Source organism: Hakea prostrata, chromosome 10 (genome assembly GCF_041222555.1).
Source record: "Hakea prostrata isolate BN-2017 chromosome 10, UWA_Hpros_2, whole genome shotgun sequence".
NCBI lineage: Eukaryota > Viridiplantae > Streptophyta > Magnoliopsida > Proteales > Proteaceae > Hakea > Hakea prostrata.
Genome location: NC_142609.1, coordinates 19,787,077 through 19,812,495, shown reverse-complemented (window position 1 = coordinate 19,812,495; position 25,419 = coordinate 19,787,077). Strand labels below are relative to the sequence as shown.

The window sequence follows — 25,419 nt, the reverse complement described above, 5'->3', positions numbered from 1 at the left end:
CCTATGTTGGCTGTCACATGAACAATGTTTTGGTATTTTTTTCACTTTCATGCTTCTATTTGGTGCAACTTCCTTATGTGATGCTCCATTGACCTAACAAAAACTTGCCACATCATTAGACCAGGCTGTCTTCCGCAGCAGTGGCATCTAGGGCTGCAACTGGGCCGGGCTTTTGCAATCCCAAGCCCAGCCCTATATGTTCTAATATGAGCCCATTCCCACCCTAATTGGGCCGAGTCGGGATGCGTTGGCCCTAATTGGCCCTGGCCCTGGCTCGAACCCTGATTGGCCTTGTCCCTAGCCCTAATTGGCCTTGACCCTGATTAGCCTTGTCCTTGGCCCTGATTGACCCTATCTTGGCCCTATCCTTGAACCTAAAATATTAAATGTAAATTCATAATAATAATAATAATAATAATAATAATAATAATAATAATAATAATAATAATAAAAATAAAAGTATCATAAGTAAACTAAAAATAAAATTCATAGAAATATAAGATAATTCAAGTTCATACAAAATAATAAAATAGTCAATAAGTTGATAGTGTTGCTTTAAACATAAATTAATTCATACTCTATAATTCTATATTGATTTATGAAAGTCTCTCATTGCTTTGATGATGGAAATTGAAAACCTCTCCCATTACAATGTTGATGGAAATCGAAAACCCCTCCCATTGATATCATTATTCAACAAAAAAAATCATATTCAAAACTTTGTTAACAAGTAAATCAACGATAATTTAGTATTGATATTTTTTTTCGTAGTTAAAGAAAATTATATTTTAGTAACCTTAGGAGAAGTGGTGAGAAATGATATGTATAGCTTAGGCCTTGTATCTAGCATGGCCTCGAATAGAATTGATTGGAGGGCAAGAATCCATGTAGCTGACCCCATTTAGTTGTAACAAGGCTTATTGTTGTTGTTGTTGTAGTTACAAACATAGCTATCTATCCTTAATAAGTTTTTTTTTCCTTCTTTTTATTTTGAAATATCACATTGGAGGCAAAAGAAAGATGTCAATATTCATGATGAGAAGTTGGGGTGTAGATTTGTTAGACATTAATTCTCTATATACTAGTTTTTATTATTTATAATATATTATCTCGCCTTAGTAAAAAAAAAAAGAATCAATGATTTTTTTGAACTAAAAATGTCTTGGTTTGAAAAATAAAAATTATCTTAAAAATAATATAAAAAGTGAGCTCATAGTCTGATATGATCAAAATGACTAAAGGTTTAAGTCGAGACTTATAGTTATATCAATGTTAATATGAAGATTAGGGTAAAAATCTAATATATGATCAGGGTCAAATTAACATTAAGACTAGGGCCAAAATTAGGGTCAGGATCAGGCCAAAATCAAGTGGATGCTTACTACATTGGTAATGAAGATATAATTTATTTTTATTAATTTTTTACAAAACATGATCATGTTTTTAAAATTTGACATGTGTCAAATATTCACCCATGTGGATTATAATTAATTCTTCTCCATATGGGTGGAGGGTCCAGACTCAAATCAAGGCCAAAATCATGGGCCTAGATCAAGGCCAAGATTAGGGCCAATATCTGGGCCAAGATCAGGGCCAGGATCAGGGCTAGGATCAGGGCCAAGATCAGGGCCAGGATCAGGGCCAAGATCAGGGCGAGAATCAGGGCCAAGATTAAGGCCAAGATCAGGGTCAGAATCAGGGACAAAATTAGGGCCAGAATCAGGGCCCTGATCAGGGCCAAGATCAGGGTCAAGGTCAAGGTCGAGATCAGGGCTAGAATCAGGGTTGAGATCAGGGCCAAAATCAGGGACGGGCTGGGATGGGCTGGGCGGGCCAAAGAGTAATCCCAGGCCAGCCCTTGGCCCTAACCCGCCCTTAGGGCCAAAATCTTTAGCCCAAGCCCTATTCGGGCTCAGGGCGGGTCAGGGCCAAACTTGCACCCCTAGTGGCATCCAGCGTCTTTGCTGGGTGGCTCGGAGCCTTGTTCCTAAACATGCATATGGGCTTATGACCTACATCAGCTAGTTGCGTCACAATTTTGAACTGATGGAGAAAAGCACTATCCCTATTATAAATTAGTACAGATGGTTGAAATATGCCTGTTTAAAACCCAGTTTCTCTGGCTGGGATTGCAAATGGGTACAAAACATATCCGTCATATTCATGCACATGTTTCATTGAGGATATCGGTTTCTAGGTTGGGTCTGGTTACCAGAGAGGTACTATCTGAAGCCTAACCTAAACCAGAAGTCCAATCAGGTAGCCAATTATCATACTCTAATTTGATTTATGAAGGTTTGGGTTTGGCTTACCCAAGCTGTAGTTATGAAGGAGAATAGGATTTCTGACCAGCTTTCCTAGGGATACAAAACATATGTAGGGAATGAGGAGGAAATTGTTACTAGATAATTCGAATTTCCCCTCAAGATAAGGTCACGTATTTAAATCTAAACTTATTTCAGTGGTTATAAATTGTTGCTGCTCAGGCCAAGCCCTAGGGAAATTAGGACTCTCCCTTGCTTGAAGAGTCTTGCCCAAACTTGTTTGCCTCCTTGCTTTATTGAAATTGGGATGTGAATAACTTGCTGAAATGTCATTTAGTGGGAAATCCTTATAGTCCTAATCACATGGGAAAGGAAAACTCTCATAGTCTCAAGATATTTATAGCCAGTTCTGTAAGTGAAAGGAATGCTGCAATTAAGAAGCATGTAATTGGGTGAGTTTAAGCTGTTCATACTCAAGGTGAGAGAAACTTGGATCAACTTAATGGAACTAAGGTGTTTCTTGATGGAATTCATTTCCTTGGTTCTCACCATATTTGGATCCCAGAATTTCTCTTTTTCTTATCTTATTATTATGTTGAGTTTTCAAGAATGTTGCTGAAGTCAACAGTAGTATATCAGATAGGTGGGAAACAATACTTGTGGATTTTCTCTAATCTGCTTTTTCTTTTATCAGTTCTGCTTCTTAAATTGATTGGTGGATGCAATTTTGGGTGTGATATCTATAAATGTTCTTGACTTTTGCTAAAATAGTCAGTACTCGTCTTTGGTTGGTTACCTCAGAAGCCCAAGGAATATTTATGTTAACTAATTATTTTTAAAACTCAAATACAGTAGTCCTCAAGCTTAATGCATAAAATGCCATGCTATTTTGTGCAGTCATAATTGTACTTGTCTAGATGGGATGCCTTTATGGCCTACTCTGTAGGACATTATATCTTTATATGTAATTATGTGAAGTTATCATTTGACATTTTGTCTTATACTTTTCCAAACCTATGAGTAAGTTGAGGTTATCTTGACAATATTGTTCTCGCAGTTGTTGGCTTACCATCTTACTGTTCTACGGGGATACAATGTTGACCAGCCTCGCAATTTAGCAAAGAGTGTGACCACACAATGAAGAGGAGAATGTATTTTTATTTGGTCTCTTTCTCTACTTTCAAACTTTAGGATCAGGGTTTTAAGCTAATATAAGCTCAGTCACTATACTACTGTTGACACCTTCAGATTAGGGAAAAAGAAAGAGAAAGAAGGAAAGGGGGGGGGGGGTCTTCCATTTGTATCTTTCTTTCTGTTACTCTACAGTGATACCTTAATGCTTTGTAGCTAAATATATGCATCTTTTTTGACAAATTGCTGTAATTTTTTCCTTACTTTGGGTGGGGAAATGGGGAGATGCATTTAATCTTGGCAGTTTTTATTCTTCTTGACATGTCCAGGGAAGATGCCATACTTCCATTGTAATTTGAATGGAGATCGCTTGTCTCTGTTAAATTTTCTTTGACATCTATAAAGTTTGCTAGCATTATATGTAAAGTACTTCCAGTTTTCAGGAAGGTTACTAGTTCCACTTCATTGTAGCAATGGTTCTGAATGTAATACAAGATTTTCCTCGATAGTTTTTGTTGATCACAGAACTTGACATAAGATGGTGGATGGTTGTGGTTTGCGAAGGGCCAAAAACCCAGAACAACTCACCTGATGACATTCGCAAAATAGAATTGAGTTCAACTGTTGGGCGAGAATAGGGGTGTAAGTTTGCCTTTGATGGCTTTGATTTGGAATGTTCCACCCTGAGTGCAAATAGGCTTTGAATCCAAGATTTTGGTCCTAAGGGCAAGGCTAAGGGTGCATTGGGATTAGTGTTTGTCCCACACTCTTCCAACCTGTTCTTGATTTTTGTAGTCAAGGCAACAATATGGATTTTTTGTGGACAAAGAAACGATATGGAGTTTGGATCATTTTATGCTGTTGTGTATTTTATTTTTTTGTTTCTCTGAGATTCTATTTTTTTTCCTTTTTGTTATCATTTAATAGCATCTTGGGAGTTCCATTGCTTATTTATTTATTTTTATCTATCAAATGATTGAAACTTAGTTACAGATTAGATTATGAAAGCTTTATTTATTTATTTTTATTGTGCTTCTGTTGAGATGATATTGATATTAGCCTTTGCATGGATAGTGATTGTAGTTTGGAAGTTATTTTGTTTTTTTATTTTTATATCAAATGATTTAGATCAGTTTTGATTATGTAAGATATATATATTTCATTTCTTTCTTTCTTCTTTCTTCTTTCTTCTTTCTTCTTCTTCTTTTTTTTTTTTTCTTTTTTTCCCCTCTCTTATAGGTCTAGTTAAGATACTATCATATCAGAACAGATTTAATAGTAAGTCTTTCGGGAACTTGTATGTTTTCTTTGTTTTTATTTTAAATTTAGTGAGAGTTTCGATTTGGGGAAGTTCCATTGTTTGACTGGACATCTCATGTTTAGTTTAGCTATATACTAGATTTGCCATGCCAAGGCCGTTGTGGACTGGGCCATTCAAAGATAGGGATGGGGTCATCTAATCCAATAAGGGACAATCAGGGTAGGATTGGGTTTGGCTAAGCGTGTTAAAGTCCAGGATCAGGAACAAGAATCTTAGGTCTTGAATTAAGAAAAGTCCAGCCCAGCTTGTCTCTATAGCAAATAGGCAAAATATTGCTATTTGGATTTGTAACTTTGTAGTGCACCAAAGCATGGACCGGTGAGAGGGCACATAGAGGAATAAACACTAAATTCCAATTTTTGCATTTTGGGCTTTTATTTATTTATTTATTTATTTATTTATTATTATTATTATTATTATTATTATTATTATTATTATTATTATTATTATTATTATTATTATTATTATTATTTTCTTTCCCTTCTAGTGCAAGCATGCTTTTATATGACTTTTTACTAAGAGGTATTGGCCTTATCAATCAAGACTAATCTTTGGAGCCATCCTAGCGACTTGACTAGGTAGTGGGGTTTTTTTTTTTTTCAATATAAAAAACTAATACCCGTACAGCATATTGCAAAGGAAATTCCAAGTTAAAAAATTCACTATGTGATTCTAGTTAGGACTGAAATAGTGTTGGGTTGTCCCAAGTTTTCGGCAACTCTCATCTTGACTTCGAACACCTTGACTTAACCTTGATATATACTTTAATCACGGTTAAAACAAGGTTAATATGAAGGTTTAAATTAGGGTTGGTTTGGGTTGGGCTAGGTTAGGTCAGATACTCAACCTTGATCCAAACCCTGATATGCCTTGGGGGTTGAATTTTGAGCTCAGACCCTTTGTGTTCTCTGCCAAACTTTGACCCTCGATCCTAGTTCTGTTTCATTGTAAGGCTTTTGTAAGGAAAGGTTGAGCACGCTGCCACTTATTGAGCCATCTTTCTAGTTCCTTTCTATTTGGAAAATACCCTTCTTCTTTGATTGATTTCTCTCCAATGTGCCCAATGCCTAGGGAGTGTATAGAGGATTGTGTTTTCTCTCACATTCCTTTACAACACGTTTAGGGGGGCCTTACCTTTGAGTATTTATGGTCCTTTTTATCAGTGCTCAAAAGTGGATTTTTTTCCTTAAAAGTGTGGTGGAGAGGTGTACGGAGAGCACAATCCTCTACCCATCCGGATAGAAGATCCCAACTCGTCAATGGGTGCCTTCCATGTTTCTTTGTGTCTAATAGGTTTCCGACTCATGTCTTCCTCTTTTTCGTCCCTTTTAGTGGAGATCATATTACTTTTCTCGTGCCCAACCTTATACTTTTGTATCTCTTGGTTACCCAAAAACCATGCTAAAAAATTCTAGACCTAAATATAGATGTTTTGCAATAATTATCCAACATGATTAATATTACTGACTTCAAATCATATTGGTAAATGACTAAACATTTGGTTGTAGCATCTAGATCTACATAGATTTGAAAAATAAATTGTAAAAGTACATCTCATAGGCATGAGAAAATATGATTTTCATTTCATATCTAAAGAAAACCTCATTTTTCTTATTTTAGCACCATTCCCTCCTCTCTCCTCTTGGCAATGCAACCCAAGCCTTACACTTTCTCTTTTACCCCATGTTCACCTTTCAACTTTGGTAACCCTTGCCTTTCCACCTTTTCACAATTTTTTTTTTTATGAATAAGATAAAAAATAATTATATAGAGCTTGTCTAGGAGTAAATTGAACAAATGATAAACTCCAAAAAGTTGATTGAAGTAATATCGTTACGTTCAATTGAGTCATTTAAACACCTTGAACAGAGAAGCGATCATATCAAAAGAATTAGAAAAACTGATGGTATACCTAAGTGGCGAGAAAAGATATGCATAACTTATGCAACATATTTAGTATATCATCAAGTAACAAGAAGTTAAAAATCCATAGAACAGACCTCGTTTAATTGAAGCAAGTCTTATTATTGTTGTCATTGTGATCCTCTTGCTTGGGTAGTTCTCACCTCAATTAAGACAATAGGAAGAGAGATTGTGTTAGGGGTAATTGTATTACAAATTCTTCAAACATACAAAAGTGAAATTGCAATACAATTGAGAGATGAAGATCTTTAGCAAATCTGAAGAGCTTGAAGTAGCAACCGAACGAACCACTGATCGATGAGGTTGAGTCACACCTTGATGCTGTCTTTAAGGTAATTGATGCACCCTACTACCAAGGGTTCTTCGCACCACTACCTCCAAGATAAAGCAACCTCCAACTAGAAGATGAGGTAGTTCTTCTAGTCCTTTCAAGGAGCCAAAAGCTAGAGCACAATACTTAGACAACTCAAGAAAGAAATGAACTTTGTAAAACATATAATGTGAGTGAGGAGTGTCACAATAGCACATAATATGCAAGGAAGGGTTGGGTTTATATAGGCCCAAACCACACCTCCTCACAAGGGGAGAATAAATTCTCCACTAATGGAGAATCAATGGTTTGTCCCTCCTCCACTAATGTGAATAAACCCCCTTGACCTAACCTCGCCACTACTTGGGGAAGTAACTCTCATATTCACTTCTTTGGAATGAATAGGCTTTAACTCATTCAAAGACCTTAACCCCCACTCATGGTAATGGCCATGAATGGTCATGAAGTTGAAATGAGAAATAAAGGTCAAGAGTTAGAATTTGAGTAATTCCACCATTCAAGTTAGCCCACCTCATCACTATGATCAAGACCTTTAAGACCCATGACCAATGTCATGAAGAGTCTCATAACCAAGGTCATGAAGGGCTTCCTTTACTCATGATGCCTCATTACCACCCTTACCTCATGGGTCCCACACACAAACAAAATAATTAAATAAAAGAAATACAAAAACTAATTTTGAAACTTAATATATAAATAATATAGATTTTAATCAAAAACCTAACAGATTGGATGAAATCAAGAACACTTCTAATTGCCAAACAATCAGATTTAAATCCTCTTCAATTGCTTGATCACCAGGATGGAGAGAGGTCTTGATATGGAGAAAATATGATCAAACCGGGTTCATACTTGGTTTGATCCTTGACCCTGGTCGAGGCAGAAGGAATCGACTCGCTCCCGAGCGAACTGGATCCGTAAGATGGCTTGCTGAGGAAGAAAACTTATTCAGCTACAAGCACGCCCTAATCCAATCTATGGATTAGGTTAATTACCCTAATGATGGCAGATTCAAATTGACGGTTGTTGCTAATCATTATCGAAGGGATAATCATCGCATAACCTAGAGGTTATCTCAAGAGTCCTCTACTAGTCCAAACTAGTAGAAGTCTATCGCTCAACGGGTCTAACTGTTAAGATCCAACGACTACCCGAAGAAGGCTTAAGTGCATCCAACGAAGGAGATTCGAAGGTACACTCTATATAAACCTCACTGCCATACGAGGTGAGGGACGGAGATTCACATACACACTGGTAGACGTAAACTATCAGAAGCTTATGATCTAGATCACCTTTCCCAGTTCTTCATTCTTTAGCTCTGTGCTTCTAACAGAGCCGTTTGTGATTAAGTTCATCAACTGACTTAGCCTTCGGAGGTGGACTCCCGACCCCGCGGTCGGGCCACATTTGACGCTTTCGTTTTGCATGTCATCATGAGGAGATCTAAGGGCTGAGCAGATTTTGGACGCATCAGGTCTAAAACCTGATAGGCATTATATCTAAAAAAAATAATAATAATAATTTAAAAAAGGAGTATGACTTCATAAAATCACCCACTCCTCCCCCACCCAACCCACCACTCTCCCTTTGAAAAAGTCATGCAAAAAAAAAAAAAAAAAAAATTCATTTTGAATTTTGGTATCATCACTTCAAATTAATGATCATTGAGATAAAAAGAAAATTACCTGGTCTTACATCTCTTAGCATGCGTTTGGGGATGTAGCGATTTTAGACGATCAGTTCTAGTGTAAAATCGTTTTGACATGTTTTGTATTAGAAGACCGTTCTTTGTTTAGAAATAGGCCTTTTGAAAAACTCATTGTATAAGTATCTCCCAATTGAACCACTCTATGAAAAATCTTGTTTTCAAACTAGAAAGCGGGATAGGAAAGCAAGGTTAGGGGTTTATGAGTAGCAGTGCGGTGGGGGTGGTCCCGAGAAGCCTTCACCATTGACACCATTTTGGCTAGTTTTTATCGTTTTTTAAGAACATGTTCCACAAAAGTGGTTCTTCATACCCTATTTTCCTGGTTTCTTCTCGAAAAACAAAAGACCATTTTAATGAACACCTAACAGTAATTCTTCTATTCCTTGAGAACAAAAGAACTTCAGAATTGTTCTCCAAGAACATTATTGATTGCGTTCTTACCGGTTCCCTCAAAAGGTATTCATTGAGGTCGTTAGAAGAAAATAATAATGATTTAAGGAGCTAAACATTATCTACACCACCTTATCAGTTAAAATAGTTAGATTAAAGTAAAACGTCACTGTGAATTAAAATTTCTATGAAATGACTCAATGGACCCATAAGGCTATCTCATGATGTCAGGTAAGATTCATTTAAACTGATTTTATGGTTGTTTTTTTTCTTCTAGGTCTCTTAACCTATTGAAAAGGATTTATAATTTTAATCAGATTAAAAAAAAATGATGCATCTTATAGAAAAAGTGATGGGATTGAAAGAGAAAACATCATCTGTTGGATAGAGACAAAATTATTTGACATATACTCTTCAACAGCCAAAGATTTTCCTTTTTCTCCCCCATCACCCTGATGGTCTACTTAACATTTCTTTTTTCGGTTTTTATTTTTATTTTTATATATTCATCAAAAAATATTAGGTGATTTAAAAGAAATAAAATGTGAGGCCCACATTTCTTAAAAAAAGTTACTTTTTCTAAATTGAAATGATTTTGGATTCATTTTAGTCACGTTACATCTCTCCACTATAAATTTAGGAGGACACTCACCTCTGAGCATTAATAAAGCGGACTAGAATTAGGTCTCCCCTCCTAAACATATGATAGTAAGGGTATCAGAAGAGCATAATCCTTTACAAGTTGGGTAAGGACTTCACAGTCTTCTATGTAAAGACAACAAGTTCAAGGAAGTCTTGCATTTTGAACCTTCACACCTTCCCCTTCTCCCCCACAATTCCCCCCCCCCCTAAAAAATCCCCTGAATCTATGGCCCTCCAATCCTTGTGATTGGTTTGATGATGACAAAAAAAAAATATATAATAATAAATAAATAAATAAATAAATAAATAAAGTTCAGTGCCACACTTTGAGTTATCCAATTTATTAATTAAACCTAGTGTAAAGTAAAATTATATCAAAGGCACCCCGTGCTATTAAAAAGCACAATTAAGATATAATATAAGCAAGTTAGATATTTCAGAAGAACAAAAATAACAATGTATGAAAAACCCATAGACACTCATTTTTCTTCTCCCTCTATGGTCTATGATTACTTTCTCTCCCCAATCATAAATTATCACAAAGTTTAGAAGATAGATGCTATGAATTGTGTTTTTAAAGTTAGGATATAGGGTACGATGTTAGTAATAGAGGGTCTATCTGATAAATTGAGTAACTTAAGGGATGACATTAATATTAGGGGGTAACTTAGGGGTAGTGTTGGAAGTTTTCTCCAGAAAAACAAAGAAGTTATATATATATATATATATATATATATATATATATATATATATATATATATATATACTTTTGTCAAATGCCACAAACTTGCATTTTGAAACAACCTGTACACAATCTAAGTGTAAACTAGGATCTAACTGGACTGCATCCCTAATTGCTGCTTCCATCTCCATTTTAGTAGCTAAAACCCCTCTGTTTATCGAGTCACGCTGTGCGATTAATGCGCATCACCGCACAGTCTACTATCGAGATCAAGATCTCAATTTCGACTATACCTTGCAGGTGTTGCGCATTAATTACACAACACCCAAGCAAAATCCCTGTTTACCATTGTTTTGGTAGCCACAAAAGCTCCTTCCAGGTCCCACAGAATGCAACTTCAAATGCCTTGGTGAGGAGATGCTTCCCTCGCCCTATCAATATAAATCATAAAGTCTTGGTAAAGCTAAATTGGATTGGAAGAAACATAAATGAGGAGGTTGCACCAAAATTGTCACATCAGATGTATTCAAAACAGAATAACTTAAATGTTTGCCCCAAAAAGAAAAGGAACTTTACCTTAATGCAAGTGGAGGTTTTTCTTTTTTTGGTAAGACAAATGAAAGTTTTTCTACATAAACATCAAATGGTACGGTTTTCTTTTTCTAATGGACATATCATACTAAGTTGCTCAATTTGAGTAATGGAAAGATGATGTGGACCATCTATCCTTTCCATGTGGTGGAGTCTATTCAAATTTAACTTTGGCCATCAAAGTAAGAGAGAGGAGCTGGTGGGCATTGGCTCTTTTCTTGAAAAACTTAAATTTTTTCGAAGAACGATTTTATATATGACCGTGGATAGTGACATTGTCATGTTTATAATCATTGGATAAATATGATCATATACAAACCTAATCTCTCGTCATCATCTAACGATTGCCAACACGATCAGACACACTTATCTTTTTCTTCAATTGTTCTATCATTTTCTATCAATTAAATACTTTTCTTAAGTGGTGGTACCACAATTGCTTGTAATGGGTAGTTTAACATCGTAAAAAGTCAATTATGTGACTTTTTGTAAAAATGTAATGCATATTTGAGTCAACTTGCCACAAAATAGGGAAGTTTACATCAATTTTTATTGTATGTGAAAGAAACATCATGTATCTACTCATTAATTTATCTAAAAATATATATATTGTTTAAAAAATAATAATAATTTTTTTTTTCCTTTTTACACTGATGTGATGCATGAAAATGGCCTGTGGGGCCCACTTATAGAATCAATTCCTTTTACTATTTCTTGGGAGAAAGTTGAAGCAAATCTTTGAAATGAAGTTCATTGCAATGTAGGTAGGGCCTGATGTGTTGGGGAAGAAAAAAGAAAAAAAAGGGCCTGATATCATAGAGAACTCCTGAAACAAATCCTGAAGAGTGATGGTGTTTGATCTAGTGGATCTCCCAAAGACAAATAGATCATCGGCAAAACATACAGCGGTGATCGCCGGAGATTTACAAAAGATTATTGAGTCATGTCTGGTTTCACTTGAAATATAAATATTTCACAACTCTTTTGAGTCTTATCTTATACCTTTTAGACAGGATGGTTAGGTCATGCAGGTTATCTGGTCATGATAGCTGGTGGTGTTGGTTATGATAGAGGTGGTTTGTGAGGATCCACCACACCTATACTTGTGGTTCATCTTGCTGGGCATTCAAATGAAAAAAAACACAAGAAAAGACTGGTGTTTGATCTTAGATCCACACATATCTTGGACTGAACTCAATAAAAGAAGATCCAATATAGAATGTAATCGAAATGGATTCATATCCAATTATATTTGGGGGAATTCGGATAACATCCTATTGGTTTTTAGATGAATTCAATTACTTTTTTTTTAAATAGATACGAACACGGATTGAATATCAATCTTCAACTACCCATTGATATCTTCGATGTTCAAAAATTTAACGCATAAACAGAGATGTAAATTTGCTCTGCCTCTACCGTCAATCTCCATTTCATCAGTGAAGTGATTTTGAGGGCTTCCAACAGAGCTTGGTATGACAAGGGACCCCTTAGAACAAACCTTGGAATGCAGTTGCTTGTGTCTTTCAATGCTAATTTATGGCATTAAAAGCTACAAAACATTCTGGACTGAAGGTGTACTAGAAACCAATACAAGAATCATAAAATGCATAGATGGTATGGTATCTATTTCTCATTATAATATACTCCAGAGTGAACTTTTTCCCATGGAATTGATAGCACTTATTGATGAGAGCACACCGAAAAGAAAAAGGCTAATAAAATGAGTAACAGAAGCATCCAGATTAAGCAACACCAACATATTAAGAGCAAACCAGTAAACCTGAAGGGTCTGGAAAGGAAGTTAAAGGTGACAGGATATATAGAAAGGTTTTGGAAACCTCAGTTCAGCCAAGGATGGAGGCACTGATACAGAGGAGCAAACCAATTTACTGTCAATGAAACTGCAGGCAAAATCTCAGGATTAATGTCGTAGTAGTTTGGCAAATCCTCAGACTCAGATGCACCAAAAACAGAGACCAGTTCTTCAAGTGTTGTCATCTTTCAACTAGAGAAAAATCAAATCACCAGCTGACAAAGTGGCAGTTCTAAAATGACAAAGAAGGTAGATGATGCATCATCCACTAATCCGCTGGACTGGATTGGATTCTTCTGCTGCAGATTTCATACAATGGATAACATCTTGTGAAACTACAACTATAATTTTTGTTTTCAATTTTCCCCTTTTATGGTTCAATCCATGGGGGCCTAGGCATCATGAAGGTTTCCAAGTCCTATCCCAATTGTGGAAAACTTTAAGAGGGATATCAGTTGGATTGACCCTTATGATCAAGCTGACTAAATGATCTTCACCAGAGACAGACTTACTGATATTCAAAAGGATACCATGCTGAGGGATACATTTCAGGTATTCTCTGATAAGTGATCTTTTCATCATGCTCAATTCAGGTCATGGTGACCAATCAATAGAACAATTTAACAACAAAATGAAAGGGTGTAAGATTCTTGAAATGTTTTGTTTGAGAAATGAAATACAGTCAGGAGGAAAGCTGAAAACTATTGAACTTTTGGGAGAACTAGTTACCAAGAATTGAAGGAGACGAAATATATGCTACAATGAACACCAAAATGATTCATGAAATGCAACCATTTGTAATTTTGTACCAAACAAGCATATCAAGGTTGAGTATGGGACTGGAAAAGAAAAAACAGAAAAGGAGAATGTCTATTACATCAATAAACAAAAATTTAGAACAGAGGATGAAGAAAACTTCCATCCCTTCCACAGAGTGCTATGCAAAATTAGAGAAAACAAAAAAGAAGAAGAAGTGGAGAACTCCGAAATCCTTTCTACATGGAAGAGAAAAGCTCACTGGAAAAATGATCAATTTTTACCTCCTACACTTCCAAGCTGAAACAGAAAAGAGGGCTCGATCTTGCCAGCAAATTACTAGACAGCCGTTCTCTTCTTTGATCTTATATCCATCGCAACCATAGGTTTGCAATAGTGTCCTTGCTTGCAACAGAGCATAGTAACTCAAAGGCACCCTTGCAAACCCTGCAAAATCCATCCTGCGGATCCACTTCTCAAGCTTCTCATGCCTTTCCTTCCTCTCAGCTCCCTCACATGCAATAATATTCTTGATTTCTTCCCCAAATAGCATCTTCTCTACTTTGATTCGCTCCATTGAAGCTCTTGATACAGTGGATTCCAAGCAATCAAAAAGTGATGCATAGAAATAAAGCGCTTCCAAGAGCCTCTCCATCAAGGTTGATCCATTATGGTTCGATTCTTGCTCAGTAACTACCATTACTTTTGGTGATAGCCCCCAGAGGGCATTGAGGAAGCTGTCCATCTTTGCTGAAGAAGATACAGATAACGGGGATGAAGACACCAAATCAGAATTGAGGTTGTACCCATTGAGCAAATCTTTATCAAGCAATCCACCCAAATTGTTCTGGTTCAACTGTAGGGCCCTCTGCAGGTGAACTGAATTCGAATTCTTGGAAGCAGGTGGGGATTTATTCCTGAGGATTTCATCATCTGATGCCAAGAGGGAATGCAGTTGAAGCACAGAGCTGATCGCCAATGCCTCTCCGGTCTTAACACGCAGGCTTTCAACATCAAGATCCTCTAACTTGCTAACTACAGGATTGAATTGAAATGGTATATCCAATTTCTCAGCTTCTTCAGTCAAACGAAGAGCTGTTTGTTCCAGTACCTCCTTCTGTTGATGAATACCTGTAATTCTCAAATGGGGAGGGCCTTCAGGTCTGGCACTCAATACTTGAAGGAGAGCAATCCATTGTGCAGGCTCTGCGGCATTGAGATCAATGATATGAACCATCTTCTCCCCTTCCATTGCTTCTATGATAGATTGATTGGTGATCAGATAAGAGACCTTCAAGAAAGGGCAGAGGTCAAAGAACAACTTTCGAACCATAATTCCATCGGAGACTGATGAAATCTTCGTAGAATTGAAAGCTTTATACAGGCCAGGCCAGGCCTTGAGAATCCTGTCTGCCAGAGCCTCCGTGAAATAGGAAGCAATGCGCTGCATAGTATCTCCATCCGGTGAAGCAAGGTGGGAAATTTGCTCAAGTGCCATATTTGTATTCTCAAGGCTACCAGAAGCAACGTGGTTACCACATGTTAACAATAGATGGATGAGATACAACCCACGCTCCTCAGATTTAAGCTCTCTGAGCCATGGGTATGGTGAGCCTAAGCTAGGGGAGAGAGACATCAGGGAGAAGAACTGAAGGGGAGAAGAAGTTACAGATGATGATCCTTCATCTTGAACCATTCCTGCCATTCACCACCACCGTGATTCTTCTTTTCTGAAGAAAACCAGAGTCCAATAACTGTCAAAAAGAGCTAGAATCAATTCCAAGACGGAAAATCACAGATACGAGTATGACCTGTGTGCTATTTATAAGAATTTGTAGAACAATCCTTTCTATTAATAGTAAAATCAATCCAAAAAGGAAGACGAATTCAGAGAACTATTTATGACAGAACCTCTGCTTCAGTACTTGAGATTTAAATATGCAAGAAAATCAATCGCAAACAGAGAAGAAGAGTCAAAATGAACTGTTCATTCACGAAGGTCTGCCATGTACGCCTCAAATCAACACAAATAATAATTAAATGTAAAAACGAAACCTCGGAAGACAAGATTAACTGGGCACCACGCCTTTGAAGATTTTGAAACCACATTAAAAGATGAACACATAGAAAACAGAGAAAGAACAGTACCATAACAGCAGAAACAGGAACTCTCACACAAGAACTCAAAAACCCCACAACTGGGTTTTCTAATTCCTCAAAAACCCATCATAATCTATCTGCTCGCTTCTCTTGGTTTTGCGCATATCTGAACCGATTGTTGTTTAAGTGGTTTTAGATGGAGAGTCACATATGAACTAAAGGGTCTCCTTTGATGAATTTTCCATGGCTGCAGTTGGCAACAATGCGGGTTTGGAGCTTGGATGGTGTTAAATTGCTGTTATAAACTTCTTGTCTTCTGAAGGGATACGAAAAATATGGTTATGGAATTTTTGAGAGAAAACACCTAAATGGCTCTCTGCTCTTGCTTATAGATGACTGAACAGGTTCTAGCTTTTTCTTTCCCTTTCTCTATCATTCTCTCTCTCTCTCTCCTTCTCTGTGAAATTGTCCCCCTTGAGGTTTTGTCTTGATGTTAGGTGGAAGAGGAATAAGGGGTACCCAAGAACTTAGTATTATTCCAAACCATCACTCCCATTCAAACATGCCCTAACAAAACAACAAAACAACCTTCTTGTTTGGTTACATCTGGGTCCTTGTGGTGGGAATGCAGGGAAGGTCTAGCCGAGCACTTCCAAAATCTCTGTTTGTTTTCTCTTTAAGGCATAGACCATCCAATTGGTATTATCCTCTTACATGAAGACAAAGAGACAAGGAACTTGGGAAAACATCCAAAACCAGAGGCCACATTTAACTCTATCTACAGACTCTGATCCTAGGTGGCTAAAGATCCTCTAATAAAACCAAAACCCTAGTTTCCATTTCTTAATCCTTACTATCTATAATTTCTTAAAATTTACTAAAAATAATTTATTATTTTTTAATTAAACACCCCATTTCATGCCATCCTTCTTAGGTCAATTTTTCTTTTTTTCTTTTTTGAGTTTTTTCTATCAGGAGGGACCATTAATAACAAGTTTATTTTTTGGTAATCATTAATAACAAGGTTGGCATTTCAAGAAGGCGGCCAAGAAGTGGGGGTAAGTGGGTAACCAACAACTAACATTTGCAAATGTTTATAATTTTTTGAAAGTGAGTTTTCTCTTGGACATTTTACATGCATCTCCACCACATTTTCAGAGTAGCATAATATCATAAAATCAGTGTGGGTTTTACTTTTAGATGACATCTCAATAGTTATTTTCTTGATCTAGATTCTCCTAAATGGAGAAGAATGCAAATTAAATACAAGTTTTCGAGGATCCAAATCTTTTGCATCCGCAAATGTGGTGCATTAAATATGTCTATTCGTTAGATGATGTCACGTGGTTTTCTTTTATCGTGACCGTCGATTTAAGCACGTGATTAATTGATGACTTCAAATATTAATTTTAGAATATACACAATTTGACGCCTTGGAAAATAATGAATACGCATGACATTCATCTAATAGCCAAACGTATTGGACGCACCACACCCTTGGATGCAGAGGATATGTTTCTAGTTTTTGACTACCCGTTGACATCGTTACTATTTTATTAGAGAGGTTTGGTAGAGTGGTAAGATACTAGGATCTGTACTTCTCAAAAAAGAAGTCGTCAGTTCGACTTCTGCGGATGACATATATAATGTCGCCCTCTTCATCTATATATATACATATATATCATATCATACTATTATATTAAAACACATACTCCTTTTTCGTGGCAAATCTTTTTATGTCCTTCTTTTTCTTTGAAATATTTTTAATTTTCTATTATCTATAATTTCTTTACCTGATTTCTGTTGGATATTTTTGACATTTAGTTAATAATTAGTTACTATTAATAAAAAAAGTAAACATAAAAAAAAAAGAGAAAATCTTCTCCTAAATTCTATCATTTCCTTCATGATTTTGGTTTCCATTTTCTCTATCAGAATATTTGAAAATCTATCATTTCCTTGATGATTTTTGTTTCCATTTTCTCTATCAGAATTTGAGAAAAAAAAAATATGATCTCTTGAAGTTGAAAAATGCTGAGTAATCCTCCCTTCTCTCTCTCTCTCTCTCTCTCTCTCTCTCTCTCTCTCTCTCCCCCCTCCTAAGCTAGACGCATCTGAGTGCTACCCTCTCTCTCTCTCCCCCCTCCTAAGCTAGACGCATCTGAGTGCTACCCTCTCTCTCTCTGATATGGAGAAAATATAACTGAACTTGGTTCAATCTTGGTTCGACCCTCAACTCCGGTCGGGACGAAAGGAATCGACTTGCTTCCGAGCGAGCCGGGTCCAGGAGATAGCTTGCTGAGGAAGAAAACTAACTCAGTCACAAGCATGCTCTAATCCGCTACGACCAGAATAGGCTATTCGACAAAGAGACGGGTAGCAGCATTTGGCGGCTGTCACTTATCGCTATTATATGGATAACTACCATATAACGATCGTATTATCAAAGGAGTCATCTACTGGTTCAACCTAGTAGGGATCTATCACTCAATGGATCTATCTGTTAAGATCCGACGACTATCCGAAGAAGGCTCAAATACATCCAATGAAGGAGATTCGAAGGTACACTCTATATAAGACATCACCTACTCACAAGGTAGAAAGACACATACAATCTGAATCGTATTCTCGTTATTCATTCCTTAGCTCTGTGCTCCAGCAGAGCCGTTTGTGATTAATTTCATCAACTGACTTAGGCTTCGGAGGTGGACTCCCAATTCCAGCGGTTGGGCCACATCTGACGTTTGTTTCTGCAGGTCATTCATCAGCGATCTAAGGGCTAAGCAGATTTATGACGCATCATTTGGCGCCATCTGTGGGAAACGCTTCAGAAAGCCATGGTGACTAGATCATCGGCATCGGCGACAGCAGCAATGGCTGCTGTGGCCCAGCGAGATGCTGGCGTCCAAATTCCGGGAGTAAATAATCCAGATATCCCAGAGGGAAGTCAACCCCTTGAAGTGCGAGAAGATGGTGGTCAAGGAGGTAATAATCCTCAAGATCCACTCCAATATCAACTGGATCAATTGAAGCTCTAGATGTTGGAGGTAAGTCAGGCGCTCCATGTGCTGACCAGCCAAGTGGTGGCACCACAAGCACTGATCACCGTAACGCGGGAAGGCGCGCATTACAACGGGAGCAATGACTGATTGATGAACAGAATGTCGGTCAAAATTTCCGGGAAGGCGACCGATGGCGGGAAAGAGAACCTAGGAGAACTGGAGAACACCCTAGGCGAGACGATCGGTTCGACGGACCGCAAGGAAGTACGACCGATTCAAATACAAGGTTGGGTGCAGGAATACGAACTCACTCACCAACCATCAGACGTGTGGCTCGAGAGAATGATTGTGTCGTCGGAGATCGATCTGCACATATTGGTCAAGAATTGGCCAATATCAATCAAAAACTTGGACAATTGGCGAGGAGGATAATCGATGATATTTATTCGGTTTTTCGAAAAACTTCGTTTGCCGGGCCCATAGCCGGATATCAGTTTCCTCACAATTTCCGTTCGCCAACTTTTTCCATGTTCGATGGTTCGGGAGATCCCACCGCTCACATCAGTTATTATCAATAGACTATGGCTGTTGCGGGTAATTCTGATGAAATCCTTTGCAGGGTTTTCGGTTCATCCTTGACTGGAGCAGCTAAGAAGTGGTTTTCGAATCTCCCGTTGGGAAGGATCGTGGATTTTGAAGAATTGGCGCGCAAATTCATAGGACGATTCCAAAGCATAATCCATATCAAAAAGACCGAAGAGACCTTGTTCACTATCAGACAAGGGAAAAGTGAATCGATTAGGGAGTACCTGAAAAGATTCACAATGGAGATAGAGAATCTAGATGAACAAGTGGCTAAAATTGCTCTATTCACTGTGCTCACTAACCAATGACTTTTGGAGTTATTACTTCAAGATATGCCTACCACTTATGCTGAACTGGTGCAAAGATGTCAGAAGCAGGCAGAGGTGGCGGAGATCCTAGACGCACGCCAGGGGGATAACAAAGCCTCTACAAGAGAACAGAAGGCCCCTGAGAACAAGCAGAAGCTGAAGCAGAATGTTCGTGACCGGGTCGGAAAGACTCACCAGGCGTGGCGACAAAGATCTCCCGGTAAAAGTGAGTATACTCCATTAAATACTCCTCGAGCTGATATTTTAAATATTATCAAGAAACAAAATATCTTGAAGTGGCCTCCAAAGCTTCCCACCAAACCTGGGGAGCAGGATTGAGAAAGGTATTGCCGTTTCCACAAGGATTACAGTCATTATACCAATGATTGTAGACATTTAAAGGCGGATATTGAGAGATTGATATCTCATGGGCACTTGTCCAATTTCGTCAGAGGAAGATGAGCGAAACAGCAAGACATAGGTAACAAAAGGGACTGCTCGGTTAGCCCAGAACAACCGACGGAGGCTCCAAAATCTAAGAAGGGTAAGGAAGTGATTGCGCCACTCGGTCACCCATACTAACAATATTTGGAGGTCCTGAACCTGAGTCGCTCCAGAAGCTGAAGGCCAAATCCAAGTTTGTTGGGACCGGAGAAACACAGAAGCGTAAAAGGCCAAATGGTGAGGGTTCAATCACCTTCGGCGAAGAAGATGAAAGAGGTGTCTGTTACCTCATGATGACGCCATAGTCATCAAGGTAGAAATCGCGTGCTGTGAAGTACATAGGGTGTTAGTTGATACCGGGTCTGCTGCAGACCTTTTATCTTATGCAGCTTATCAAAAGCTTAAAGTGGATGAAGACTTAATGGAGCCGTCATCCACGCATCTATATGGCTTTGCGGGATCGTTTGCAATAGCGAAAGGATCAGTACAGCTAGATCAGTCGATTGGAAGCTTCCCCAAAGAGGCTACTGTTCAGGTAAACTTTTTGGTGGTTCGAGAGCTTCCGGCTTATAACGTCATCCTCGGAAGGCCATCCTTATCAAAGTTAGGTGCTATAGTCTCAACGAAGCACTTGAAAATAAAATTCCCGAAAATGGGGATCGGTCAGGTCTCATCTGATCAGAGAATCTCTAGACAATGTTATGTAGCATATTTAAAGGACAAGGAGGGCCCAAGAAAGGTAATTGCGTTACCAATAGAAGCATGAGATGATCGGGGTGAAGCAGAAATGCAAAGGCTCGAGCCGGTAGAAAAGTTGGAACAAATCCAGCTGTATCCCGATGATGAAAAAAGAATTACTTATATTGGGTTTGAGCAGCTGGAAGAATTCAAAAAGGAGTTGGAGTCTTTCCTTCAACAAAACAGCGATGTGTTCGCGTGGTCTGTGGACGATATGCCAGGAATTGATTAGCAAGTTGCAGAGCCCAAACTTTGGATAGATCCGAAGGTGAAACCAGTAGTTCAAAAGAGGAGAAATTTCTCCATAGAGAAGTACGAAGCCGTTCGGGGTGAGGTTGAAAAATTAAAGAACTCTGGTTTCATTGAACCCATTGAGTGTCCGATCTAGTTGGCCAACATGGTAATGGTCAAAAAGACAAATGGAAAGTGAAGGATGTGTACAGATTACACAGATCTCAACAAGGCTTGCCCAAAAGACCGTTACCCGTTGCCTAGGATTGATCTGTTGATAGATGCCACAGCAGGATATGAAACATTAAGCTTCATGGATGCATACTCAGGATACAACCAGATCCTCATGAACAAAGAGGACGAGAAGTTTACGGCTTTCATGACTGATCGTGAGAGTTTTTATTACAAAGTCATGCCGTTTGGCCTGAAAAATGCAGGGGCTACTTATCAGAGGGCCGTCAACAAAATCTTTGAAGACTTGATCGGGAAGAACGTGGAAGCATATGTTGACGATATGCTGGTAAAAAGCACTGCGAGAGCAAAGCACATCGAAGATTTAGTAGAAGTATTTTCAGTATTGCGAAAATACCAAATGAAGCTGAATCCGAAAAAGTGTGCCTTCGGAGTTTTGTCGAGCAAGTTTTTGGGCTTTATGGTATCACAAAGAGGTATTGAGGCTAACCCAGCCAAAATACAAGCTTTGATTGATATGGAAGCCCCCAAGACTGTTCAGGATATGCAATGCTTAATGGGGAGAGTAGCCGCGTTGAATCGTTTTATCTCACAGTCAGGAGAAAAGTGCCTACCTTTTTCCAAAGCACTCAAAGACTTGAGGGGAAGTAAGGAGGCAAAATGGACTGAGGAGTGTCAGAAGGCTTTTGAAGATCTGAAGGAAACACTGGGAAGACCACCGCTATTGTCCCGACCCGAGAAGGGAGAAATTTTACAGCTATGTTTAGCTGCATCCCCTTCGGCGGTAAGCGCGGTACTCGTTCGGGAAAAAGACAAAAAGAAGTGGCCAATCTATTATGTTAGCCACGTATTACTCGACGCGGAGACGGTATTCTCAGATCAAGAAGCAGGCTCTGGCTCTTATGATAGCATCTAGAAAACTATGGCCATACTTTCAGGCTCATCCAATCGAGGTATTTACTACTTTTCCCCTTTGTAAAGTTCTTCATAAACTTGATTTGTCTGAAAGAATGGTAGCTTGGTCGGTCGAACTCAGCGAGTTCCAAGTAAGCTTTAAGCCTTGAACGACAATTAAAGCTCAAGCATTGGCCGATTTCGTAGTTGAGACTACTGCACCGGTGGAGGAAATTGCCGAACCCACTATTCCAACCGTTTGGGAGGTATACATGGATAGTTCGAGTAATAAGCAAGGAGCAGGGGCTGGAATTCTCCTGATGAGTTCAGCAGATTTTATTATTCGATATGCATTAAGATTCGCATTCGGAGCGAGTAACAATAAGGCAGAGTACGAGGCCCTAATAGTTGGACTTCGATTGTCAAAAGCATTGGCGATAGCAAACGTAACTATTTTTAGTGACTCACAGCTTATTGTCAATCAAGTACAAGGGGAGTATGGCGTTAAAGAACCCCGATTACAAAAATATCAAGAAATCGTGCAAGCATTGCAAAAAGAATTCAAGAATCTGAAAGTATGTCAGATCCCAAGAAAAGAAAATACGATGGCAGATGAGCTATCCAGATTAGCCAATGCCAGGGAAAAGAATTTAGACCCTTCGGTCTACATAGAAGAAATAACATTCCCAAGTTATCGGGAGACAGAGATATCCTAAATTGAAGCTGAACGGTGCTGGATGGATCCTGTCACATCCACCCAGCCGGTACCCCATTTGGAATACCCGGGATGTGATCCACAGTCCAAGGATCAATGATCTGAGGTCCATGCCTCCCACATACACGGTAACACAATCATGAACAATAATAATCAATGGTAAAAACAGTTAATACTAAATATCATGAATAAGATAAGACTAAATAAATCAGAGTGCGGAAGGCAATAACATTAAAGCATAATCATAATGGTGAGAGAAGGTATGACAACCACTCTCTCAGAACAGCGGAAAAGAAGTGTGATAACGTCAAACACATGTCTAAGTATCAAAAGGGTAAACTCAAAGATAAGTTAGTTACAAGACCAATGGTTCCACAAATACACCAGGGGAATGGGGCACTATGCTAAGGTTTCTTCTATACTAATAGTAGTCTCCTCAACAGTACGGATGAAGTAAACCCAGCACTGCCGCTCCCGCACAACCGTGGGGCTAACCACGGTGCGAATAATAATCCTCCTCGGCTCCAATATACGAATCCTCACCGACGCCACTACCCGGAGGGTAGTATGTGGAACCATAGTCCACCTCATAGGAGGTGCCATCGTAATCTTCGGTACCTGGAATGTAATCTAAAACATTTGCACAAAAGGAATGAGTTCGAAGAACTCAAGAAGGAAGTTATTCCATAATTAGAAATCATACACATTTAGAACATATAATAATGCAATGTGATATGGAACATATGATGCGAGATATGAGCCTAACTCTATGAATGCTGGACTCTAAGGTAGACATGCTTTAAGTCATAGCACCGTACTTCTTCGGGTCGTCAGTCACTCTCCCATTTCCATATCTTGGGAATGCCCGGGGAAGATCGGTAAAGTCATCAAAACCATGGTAAGGGGAATCGGTCACCGCTCTCTCACATCACCATTTGGTCAAGTATCGGCGCATGTCACAAGAAAGCCTAGCCCAATGCAAGTCATCTACTCGGTCGGTCAAGTCGATTCAGATACGTCCATTCCTCGCCCCTGATGATCCTTTCCGGTATCCTTCACACTAGAGTCAGCGAAATCCCGGATTTCGGACTCATCAACCCTATTGGTCATCCACATATAGTAAACGGGAAGCTCTCACGTCCTCTCATGGATTGGTTACCGGTCTTGAGCGCCCGTGAGCCCAAGTCTATCCATATGCAACCCTACCAATAAATGGCCCCTTTCAGGTATCCGTAGCATGGTTTATGTCCCCTATCGGATTGGCTACCGGCCTAGAGCGCCCATCCAACCATACACTACCACGGGTTGTTCGGTCTCAATGCCCTTCCGATTCGGGTCTGACACGACAAGGATGAACCTAGCCACACCACTAGACACTCCTATGTATGTCATCCAATAACTCGGGAGAGTGTCGATAGGCACCATCGGAGAATATCCCATACTATTCCCTCCGATGCCCAAGGACGAAGTGTCGAGAGGACACCCTCCAATCCCAAGTCATACGTAAGCAATCACACATCAGACCTCATCATTTCTCATGCATCAAATGCATATTCATAATAGTACTCAAATCATGATATTGAAACGAATCATTATAAACATAAGCAAATAAAAATGATAGAGTAACACAACAATTGTACAAAGATTTAAATATTACTGTTCCAACACATATGTATCAGTATCATAATGATTGAAAGAATTTAGGGACTTCATTCTTTGAATACAGCATAGTTCAATATTTGATGACTTATATGTTTATGGATATAACCATCCTTACCTTGGATGAGTTGATGATGAATTGAGAATACCAAGAATAGTCCAATAGAAGTGTTAAGGCCCTAAACAGACATCAATAATAAGTTAGAAAAGAAGTCGGGAAGATCGGATGTCATTCGAGTCAAAACTGACCAAGGTTGCTGTCAGCAACAACTTTGGTCGATGGTTTTGGTCGATGGTATCGACCAAAATGATCGACCAAAATAGTCCTCGAGCAGAATAGTGGATTTTGGGGATTTTGGTCCGAAATGAGTCTTCCGGTGTTCGGATCAATCTGGAACTTGGAGGCATACTTAACAACAGTAGTAGGACACTATAAATCAAGGAATTAACCCAATCCAATGGTCTAATTAAAAAGCCCCAATTTGAGCTATCAAGTTCAAGTGATAAACATCATGGCATGAGTTGGAATTGATTGCATTGATGAGTAATAGCATGCAATAGTTAGAGGAACTAATAGAAATTCGATTGGAATCATATGGCAATGTTAAACATGAACATAATACACTTTATAGCTCAGTTTGATATCAAATGGTATGATGCTAATAGGTAAATCATGGAATACATATGCTAGGCATGAGATATAAGCATTAGCATCAATGAATGGCTAAGGGAATCATGGATTGAGCATGAGTAGGCACTTGGAGTGGTGGTTGCAAGGTTGCAGCACCATTCCAAATGTCCCATCAGCAAGATGACAATAGAAGGGAGTAGAAAATGGTAGGGTAGAGAGTGGAATGAAGAGTCTTACCTTAGTGTAGAAGATGAAGGCCAGAATCAATGATAAACTAAGTGTCTTTGATGAGATACCCTTCACACTAACCAAGGAGCTGCTTTGGGAAGCTCTCCCCACGTTTCCAGGTGAGAAAAATGATTGCA

At 38.6% G+C, this 25,419-nt stretch overlaps 2 protein-coding genes across 3 annotated transcripts in view; one reads left to right on the top strand and one right to left on the bottom strand.

Annotated features, from left to right (window-relative positions):
* The window catches only part of LOC149002256 (glutamine--fructose-6-phosphate aminotransferase [isomerizing] 1-like), a 39,860-nt gene extending 35,764 nt beyond the window's left edge, over nt 1-4,096 (top strand). The window contains exon 11 of the mRNA XM_089138131.1: nt 3,322-4,096. Within this exon, the coding sequence (XP_088994257.1) occupies nt 3,322-3,405 (84 nt within the window). The 3' untranslated portion in view covers nt 3,406-4,096. The remainder of the gene's footprint in view (nt 1-3,321) is intronic.
* Nucleotides 4,097-13,025: 8,929 nt separating this feature from the next.
* On the bottom strand, nt 13,026-16,400 carry LOC149002255 (scarecrow-like protein 3). Of its 2 annotated transcripts, none has more exons than XM_089138562.1 (2): nt 15,704-16,400; nt 13,026-15,285 (listed from the first exon to the last, which is right to left on the bottom strand). In XM_089138562.1, the coding sequence occupies exon 2, from the start codon at nt 15,258-15,260 to the stop codon at nt 13,836-13,838; it is 1,425 nt and encodes a 474-aa protein (XP_088994688.1). In that variant the 5' UTR covers nt 15,261-15,285; nt 15,704-16,400; the 3' UTR covers nt 13,026-13,835. The 2 variants fall into 2 exon arrangements, with proteins under 2 accessions (XP_088994688.1, XP_088994687.1); XM_089138561.1 differs by having other exon boundaries at nt 13,027-15,309; nt 15,704-16,399.
* Between the last annotated feature and the right edge of the window lie 9,019 nt (nt 16,401-25,419).